Source organism: Morone saxatilis, unplaced genomic scaffold (genome assembly GCF_004916995.1).
Source record: "Morone saxatilis isolate NCDOM2014 unplaced genomic scaffold, NCSU_SB_2.0 Contig12, whole genome shotgun sequence".
NCBI lineage: Eukaryota > Metazoa > Chordata > Actinopteri > Moronidae > Morone > Morone saxatilis.
This window is the reverse complement of record NW_023339674.1, coordinates 6,394,210-6,403,965: the sequence shown is the minus strand read 5'-3', so window position 1 is coordinate 6,403,965 and position 9,756 is coordinate 6,394,210. Positions and strand designations below refer to the sequence as shown.

The following is a 9,756-nucleotide window of genomic DNA, read 5'->3' as shown; positions in this document are numbered from 1 at the left end:
AGATAATTTCAACATTTATGGCTCTCTTGTATTCCTAGAATCCGCAAAGATTCGGATGAAGAAAATATTCCGTCTGCAGCATAAAAAACATTATGTTTTACCTGTTTCTTAAGTTGAGACTGTACTTCTAATCTAGGTGGGCACATGACGTATGTCCTTGTTCTTTTTGTATTTTTTTTTAAATTGAGCGAGGGGATATGTGATTTCCGGCTGCCATCTTTGTGTGGGTTTTAAAAAAATGGTGCAGCATGAGAAACGGGTAAAAAATCTTTTCTTATCTTCAACAAACAGAAAATGTCTTCATTCAAATAGTTATAAAAGTCTTTAAAGATTCTGGAAATACCTTCTGAACAGCCATGAGTTTGTTAAAAATGACCTGCTGCGTTTCCCAAAGACTGTTGGGTAATTATCTTTTAGAGAAACGCTTTTAGAGAAACGCTTGCTTAGCGCTGTCACTCAAATGTAATTGTAATACATGAGAGACACAAACTGTTATCTGCTGCCTTTCAGTAACACACATCTAGCAAAGCCATCTCAACTGCAAACTGTTCACCGTGATCCACGCTCTCCATCAAATTGAATGAAAAAAAATAAACATGGCAACCACACAAAATATTTTCATATATAAGTAATGAAACAACAATGCACCTCCCCAGTGTCACTCATATGCAAGGAATATAATTAAAAACAACTTAAAGCCATCCAATATGTCCATAAAGACATGCGATGTCTGGGAAACACAAGTGAATGCTTTGTGTCCAGCTACAGTCTACATGCTCTATCTGAGAAAGGTGTTGAATGACACTTAAATGTACAGTGGGCCTCACACACACACAAATCCAATTAAAATACACTCATACCCACTTCGTATTACCATGCTTACTCATAATATCTTGCACAGACTCACTGTCACACTCGCACACTATAAGCCTCTGTGTCATATACACACTAAATGCACACCTGTTTCCACACACACCTGAATGTACAGTAAGCTTCACACAAGCACACATAACTTGCTCCTACACACTTAAGCTGCTCTCACTCTAATAGAGGTCTCAGACAGACACACATACACACTTCATTCCCTTAAGTGCCAGGGGTCTGGGACAAAAAGCAAATAACCAGCAGTGTTGTCCTCCCTGTCACTGATTGACCACTTATCTCTCTCAGGTATGTGGACATGGCTGAGGGCTCCCGGGCCAGACAGTAGATGGGGCCCCTGGGAGAAGGCAGGAGTTATATTAACTCATCACTCAGCACCCGTCTGATGATGCCTATGTGTGTGTGCTTGTACATGTGTGTGTTTGTTGCTGTAGTACAGTACACATTGAGTGTGTCATCCACTCAGGCTTAGTGCATGAGCAGTACAGTATGACTGTGCATGATAGACGAGCAGTATGAGCACTTGGTGGATATTATTGGGCAGTGAATCAGTGTAAACTGTTGCAGTCGAGGTTTGCATGTGCTATCAATGTATCAGGCTACTGACTGATGTGTGTGTACGCTGCAGAGGCATCTTTTATTTTTTGTTTTTGTCTCAGACAGAATTTACACAAGAGTCAAAGTAGCCGTCTGGCCATATGTTATGTAGACTTGATGGTATTTCCACATTAAACCTGAAAAGGAAATAAATTAAACAATGGAAAGAGCAGATGTACAGTGCTCCGGGTCAAATTTGGATGTTTTTTCATGTCCAGATACTCCTGGACATGTTGAAAGTTCTCTAATCAAAACATTTTGGAGATTATCTAGGATGAGTAGAAAAAAAGCTCATCCTTTCTGTTGTCTGATCTTTGTTTTCAGAGAGAAAGTTGACAAGAATTTTATAGACGCCTGCCTCTATGTAAAAGACCGCATGGAGGAGGTTTCATCCCCAGATAAAGAAATGGTAAGAATGTACTTTGGCTGTTATTTTAATTCTTCAAAGCTGTGGAAAATGATTCACTGCAAAGTTAATGTTCATGGTTGTCAATCTGTCCTTCACGCTATATCAACAATAGTCTGTAATCTCCCCTTTAATGCTGGAAAAATAATGCCCTCTTTGGTTTCCAAATTCTGTCTCTGAAACGGTGATAAAAATGATTTTTGTTTATGGAAAATGCCTCAGGTTCTTTGTTGATATTCTGTTCAAGCTCTTTGACTTCAATGAGTAGAATAATGCAGAGCAATGTGGCTTACAGTGTCATTTCTCAGGCTGAAAATACAAGCTGCTCAACAGCCCAAACAGTAAAAATCATGTTCAGGGAACAATAGAAATGCTGCCACAGGCGGCTTTTTCATTTGTATCTTTTCTCTCTCCTCAGCGTCAGGTTTTAGTGGTGCTCTACCAGGAGTGGTTCAGGGTCTCCAGTCAGAAAGACTCACAGGCCGATACCGTCAGATTATACCTGCGACAAGTGAGCTTGACCACACCCACTCTCTTGCCATATGTAGTTAACCTCACAGACGGCAATGGAAATATGGCTCTCCACTACAGCGTGTCGCATTCAAACTTCCCTGTGGTCAAACTGCTGTTGGATACTGGTGAGATTCAAACACACACGTCTCACACTGTTGAAGAGCATAAATAAAGAAACTAAAGATAGACTAAAGATAGTGGCAAGATCAGGAAGTTAGACCCTGCACAACAAAAACACAAAATGCTGTCTTTGTATTAGTAAAAACACTGTTTGTGTGTTCAGGTCTATGTGAGACAGACAATGTGAACAAGGCAGGCTATACTCCAGTAATGCTCGCTGCTCTGACGGCTGCTGACAGCCCTGATGATCTGGAGGTGGCACAACAACTGTTGAAACTTGGTGACGTCAATGCATGCTCCAGACAGGTAATATATACATTCTTGTGGTCATAGGCCATCTATAGTGTAAACCAAACAACATGTATACATGGGAAAGAATAGCATACTGAAACCACGGGAACCCTTACAATAAATGTTCTAATTGGACATTCTTGAATATAGTAACTAAATAAAAAATATGGAATAAGAAATTAATCTTTATGCAGAACTTTGTAAAAATAACTTTCATATAGTTCTTCCTGTATCCCTCTTTTCCTCCATCATGCCCAACCCTATATCTCTCTTCATCTCCCCCTAATACCTGGTCTCTCACTGTTTAATTCTAATTTTCTATATTCCTCACTCTTTCTGTAGGCAGGCCAGACGGCACTCATGCTTGCGGTGAGCCATGGCCGCGTTGCCATGGTGAAGCTGCTTCTGAGCTCCGGCGCGGATGTAAATGCCCAGGACCGCGAGGGCTCCACAGCCCTGATGTGTGCCAGCGAACACGGACACACACACATTGTTCGTCTGCTGCTGGAGACAGGTCGCTGTGACCTCAGTCTCAAAGATAAGGTATATTGTTATACTGTAAGTATAAGTTGAAATGACACTGTCTACTGGACTGTTGCAAACCTGAAGATGTTTCACCGGTCTTCTATGGTGGTTTAGAAGGTGAGATGCCTTCTAAATGTGTTGCCCCTTCCCCAACTGACTATCCGATTCAGTCTGACATATAAGACCTCTTCAGGATCTTGTTTAGATTCTATGCTCGTTCTCTCTCTTAGTCCTCAATGTGGTTTATTTTCTTAAAGCTGACATAAAGGCATCACTTGCATTGCACTTCACTGCATAAACAGTGTGGCTCCCCTGATGTTTAAGCATACATGGGTGAACCATTGCCTTAGTGTGGTGCCAGTTTTAAAAATATATCACAATGTTGTATAAATTACAGAATGCAGCTCAACCAACAACAAATATGTTCAGTGACAGATATGTGGTTAAACAATACATATATTAAATAAAAGACAAAAAGAGATGTTCTCTGTTGGCAGAAACATGGCTTCAAAGGTGGTTCACCTCGAAACCCTATAGTAGCTAATTTATACATGGAGCAAAGTGGCAAGAAAGACACTGATCCGTACTGAGGGGAAGCTCAAGGTTAAAGCCAGAGACTCCCTGCCCGTGCTGGTCTTTGGCTTAATTTGGACAATGGTGACTCTTCCATAAGAGTTCATTCATTACTGAAAAGCCAAGGATCACTGCACCATTTCAACAGCTTGTTATCTGCTGCTTGTACTACATGAATAGCCCACTCGACTCCTAATGCCTGGCTCACACATACTGTAGAATATGTCACTAGATATTAGGCTGCCCCAACGGTTAGCGTGCCAAGTAGCTGCTGCCAGGCCCATACGTAGTAGATTGATTGTTCGACCTAGTACATTATTGATTTCTTTAGATTGATGATTGCCCTCTGCAGTCTAAGGTAACCAGTCAGAGAACTGCCATATCAAGACTTGCTCTGCTGTGCACTTACCCCTTGCAAACAATCCTGTAAACACTGCTGTTAACACTGCTGCAACACACCTGCTGCTCCACACCTGCGTCTAACTGTGGGTTTTGATTCTAGTTCCCAAACGATGCAATTATTGCCAGTTCAGTTGTCACTTTCAACACGTGTCACTGCTTCCGACACAACTATAACATTACAGCATTTCTACACTTTTCCCTGCCCAGTCACAGGCACACTTCAGGTATTCTCAACAATTAGCCCAAATCATGAGAAGTCTTCAGTACAGCAGTTCAGTAGGTTGTTTAACCTGGATTTGATGGTACCATGTGAGATGAGTCTACACATTGCAGCCATCCTATAACTCAACCATGTGCCTCTGGTAGATTATTTGCGGCCTGACTCCATGACAACACATGAGCACACACTATATTTAGTGGTAGTGGGGGACAAAACATCATCTCAAAACTGAGGAATTAAACAGCTATGGCAAGCAATTATACATTATATGCAAGTAAGTCAAGCAATGTAAATTTCACAAACCTGTTAAACAAACTAAGTGTAATACAAAGTGTGTCACACTGTTCTGAGACATCTGTGTTCCCATGAGAGTCTCTCAGTATGCAGCCTTGTCTCTTCTAGTTTGCTGAAATATCTAATATCTAACCTTTGATTAGAAGAATTAAACATCAAGACATGCTGTGAGAATCATGCAGGAAGTCACTATTATACGCATTACACACATTACACGCCAGTTCAGTCAGCCGGGAACATTTAAAGCTATGTGTCTTAATTGATGTCTAAAACCCATCTCAAAATAGATGAGCTTGGAAGTGCCTGCAGGAGATTTCCAGCAACATCATAGCAAGAATGTGATCCACAAGGATGCAAAAATAGATTTAACCCTCTAATTTTTGATAATTGGCAGCTATGAATGTCTGAGCTGTTGATAAATACAGCAATTAAAAATAAACCAATATTGGTGAATCTATAACAAAAAACAAAAAAATTCACAAACTTGTTTTTTAACAGTATCAAAGTCCAAATGTCTGTGAGAGCAATGACACCAAAACTATCCATGCGACTAAAATAGGTTGTAGCTTATATATGAAAGAAAATATACAGCTAGTCTATACACAACACATGCCCCTGTGTTGTATTAAAATTGACTTGTGTTGCTCCATAAAAGCATAAAAAAACACATTTTCTGACTTTTATAGTTTTTTTGTTTGTCTGGAGAAGGGATTTAGAACATTCTTATATTAAAGTGTCAAGCATTTCTTACTGATGTTTATGTCTTATGTGCCTTGGAACATTTCGCCCATTTCCCTTTCCCATACGAAACCTCTCCAGGCTCATTATTTAACCCTGTCTTATTACACAGGCAATTTCTGCATGATGCAAAGAAGCTTATCCGTGGATATTGTGGCGTCATTGTTTTTGACGTGACATTTGGTTAGAAATTAGATCAGATTTACAAAAAAGTGACAGATCATAATCTAAACTGGCATTTGGCATTTAAATTTCCATTTTTTCTAGGAAAATGATGTTTATAGCATGGTAGTACTGCCTGTATTAGGGCAGGTGCAGTGTATACTCTGTAATGTAATGTCCAGTTGCTAGAAAAAAATGCAACACAACACTGCCACTGTCAGGATAAGGAGAGTCACTGCAATGTCTTCGATGTGAAATTGTGACATTTTCGCTCTGTTTTTTCCCCCAGAATGGACAAACAGCACAGTCGGTGGCAGAAGGAGCCTCCCACCCAGACATAGTTGACCTTCTGAAGGCCCACGCTGAGACCTGAGCCTCTGACCCCTCATCTACCACAGACCTCCTCTGAGCCAGTCCGACCCTGTTTACTCCAAACCACTCCAGCTAGCCTACCCCCAAACTCTTCAATTTACAAGACCCTCTGCCCGTCAACAGAGAGGGAAAAGGTTGAATTAAGGAAACCAAACAAGACTCTGTATGACTCCTTGGATATGCTCTGTTTACCGTGGAACTACATATAAACCTCTTAGACTAGAGTGTCCAGCAATGTACACCCACATGTTTCTTCCAAATCTCTGCCAACATGCCCTGTGGGTGTTTATGGATATGCTGCATCAACCACTTAGTGGACAGACAACAAAGGGCGCTGGTCAGATAGATGATAAGACATTGCCATAGTAACAAGTGTGATTGACAGGATATTGCTTCAGGGACGGGTGAGAATATAAAGTGGATGAACAGATACTCTGACGAACTGCTGCTTTCTATCATCAACTAGCTCTTGAAGCAAAATACTAAGCACATGATCTACCTTTCAAATATACAATATTAAATATGACATCATTTCTATTTTTTCTTTTACGACATTGACATCATTCTTTTCATATTTGGACATAAGCCATTATTGAGAACATAGTATATGTAGAATGTTATTCTAACAGATTATAATCATATACAAACACAGAAAATGTATTTTCTACTGCACTTTTTTTATTGTGTTTGTGTACAGTAAATAGTCCTCTCAAATATAGATGTCCAGAAGAAACTATATATATATATAAATAAAAGTGCAAATTAGAAAATGATATAAAAGAACTTCTGGTCAAATTTCCCATCATTCATTAGATATTTTACATCATTTAATGTATTTTGTTTTTGCCATAGTAGTGATGTTTTTCACGTACAGGACATGGGTGATCATCATTTTTGAATTATTGAAAAACAGATGGTTTAATGAGAGATAAAATGTTTCTGTTGGACACAAAACAAATGATTTTTATAACCACAATATAACCAGACTGAAGAAAGACACAAGTCTTCTAACAAGAAGATTGTATTGTTCGGAAGTTGCTGCATGCCAATACACAGTTACTCCCCCTACTGGCTGTCTTATCGTACTAAACAACAGTATGTTGTAATACTGTCTGTTCTCATGATTAACATCTCTCTCCTTCAACGTCCCTTAGTTGAAATATAATGTATGTCTTGTTCGCCTGCTCGTTTCAAATCAATCATGTATGCAACTGCTACAAAATGCACAATGAATGTCAGGCTGGCTGTGATACATTCCAAGAAAAAATGTAGCAAGTCTAACCATACTGGCATGGATCATGGGACTAACCGAGCCATAGGCTGTCAGTGGATATATCAAACATAGGTATGAGTCTGGATATTTTTACCACGTTCAACAAAAAATATTTAGTTACTATGGAAAATCTTGATTACAAAGATCAGATCTGCCTGTCTTAAAGTTACTAGTTAACTTGTTCCTGCCTAAAGGAATTAATATTATAAAATGGTAAACTGAACAGATCTTTAAACTGAAAGTAAAGGGTTGCTTATGGCTTGCAGTCCTGAAAGAAGCAATATCAATGAAATACTACCTTTTCAATCAGACACTAGGTAGGGAGAGTGGGCTTCGGTCTAGCCTTAATCAGATGACCGTCCTACATTTTAGAGGTGAGATGTGTTTCAGGGAGTGTGGTCTTGTTTTTCCACAAACTTACACCCATATTCCTAAAGTATCTTAAAACAGGAATACTGGTCTGATAAAATGTTTACAACTTAACAGCTCCCCTTCAGTGGACCCAGCAGATATCATCCGTTACGGTTTACAGGAAACAAAGGGATCAATCATTTTCAGGCATCTAGAGGAGGGTTTTCACTTGACTGACTGGTGAACAAAACCGTACTTCATTTTTATAGGTCGGCATTTGAATTAAAGTTTTAAAAGGGTACTCCAGCTATTTTGTATTGCACCTCCAAACTGAGACAGTCTTAAAAAGAAAATGGTAAAAAATAGAAGCAGCAGAGGCCAAGATATCCAACTGTTTTCACAAGCTGAGTAGTACTCATGAGAACAAGCAAGCTGACCTAAATGTTTAAATTTGCTGTAGTGCCTCTTTAAATGGTGACTTGGGTTTGCTGGGGTTACTGAAGGCGGAATTTAAAGGGGAATACCACTCATATTAACAACTGCCAGTCAGAAAGTAAATCTACAGTGATTCTACAGCATTTGTTTCTTACTGACAACTCACACATCTCAGCTCTTATTGTTACTTTTAGAAAGCTTAACAACTTTCTTTCTGAGATGCAGTGTGATCTAACCACTGATCCTGCACCAGTATTCTCTCATTCCCAGACACTTTATTAATGTGGGTGCTAATATGGGACTGTATAGACTGACATGAAGATAGACCTATTATATATATATATATATTATATAAGTATCTTGATTATATAGTAGTATACACAGTGGCTGCATTTACTCAGCAACAATGGGAATTTTTCAACAGTGGCCTAATAGCCAGGTCATTATAATTTGTTGAGTCACAAAGTAGCACAGATTTTCCTTCAACAATGAGACTGCATTTACACAATATCAGAAACTCTGACTTTGAACTCTGTGCAGCACATCTGATCATCACTGGTTGTCTGTATATTAAGGGGATGGAAATTATAGTCTGTGTAGCTTCCCACATTTCAGACAGCTAAAGGATGATCTGATCTGTGCTGTGTGAAATATCTGGTATATCTGGTCTTCCGTGCCTGTGTATTAAGTCTTAAAATAAGTCACATCCATATGTTTAATCCAGTGTGACCCAGATGTAATAAGGTTTCATAACTGGCTTAACACCAAAGAACTGAAATCAAATCTGTTTCACAGGGGGTTAAGTATATAGTTGTATTGGTTTCTGTAAATTCAGCCAAATACATGTACATATAGTATTGTGAAAAATATATAACAAGTATTGTCTGACAGTTTGCTCTAAAAATTATATTAAGTATTTATTCCAAATGCTATATTTTTTACCATATATAGTATACTTATGTATGCATGGACAAATATTCCAGTGATTCTGTTGGAGGGGAATTTGGATGATTGGAAATTAAGCTGAGTGTTCCCTGATGATGTGATTATTCAGATTATCTGATTGGTCGGGTGGTATAGTATAGTAGTGGTATGTGTGATTTGACAAGGTTGTGGACTGTGTCATGTGCCCTTTAATGCTACCTTTGACATTTGTGGGGAAAATATGAAGCAGATTTGACACTGGCTTAAGCTATAAGGGTAATGTCTCCCTTGTTTAAATACTGAAAATCGAAGTGTATGTACATGACAGAGTCAAATGTAAAAACCTGTACCTCTAAAATATTCCTTGTACAATGGGCTTATATGTTACAGAGAACTACTTCTAAATAAATAAATATGAAGATTAAAATATTGAATCTTGTTTTCAATTATTTCCAACAGAAAACAGCAGTTACTGCAAAGATAACATGATGTAGTTTATTCACATCTGAAATGTCTATAAAAACAGATTCAAGCATTTTATGTATTTCCCAAATGATCATAACTGAAAATAAAGAGCTAAGTCAATGGTGTGTAGCTGTGAACCATATATTATACACACAATATATGGACAAAAGTTCCTTTCCTTTAAGCTAAACTGTTATTTTAACACAAAAACTC

The 9,756-nt window shown here is 38.6% G+C and overlaps 1 protein-coding gene across 1 annotated transcript in view; it reads left to right on the top strand.

The window, feature by feature from the left end:
* kank4 (KN motif and ankyrin repeat domains 4) overlaps positions 1–9,492 on the top strand; it is a gene marked incomplete in the record, with an annotated part of 76,538 nt that extends 67,046 nt beyond the window's left edge. The window contains 5 exon segments of the mRNA XM_035653314.1: positions 1,804–1,888; positions 2,304–2,523; positions 2,682–2,824; positions 3,152–3,352; positions 6,013–9,492. Coding sequence (XP_035509207.1) covers positions 1,804–1,888; positions 2,304–2,523; positions 2,682–2,824; positions 3,152–3,352; positions 6,013–6,096 — 733 coding nt within the window.
* Positions 9,493–9,756: the final 264 nt, after the last annotated feature.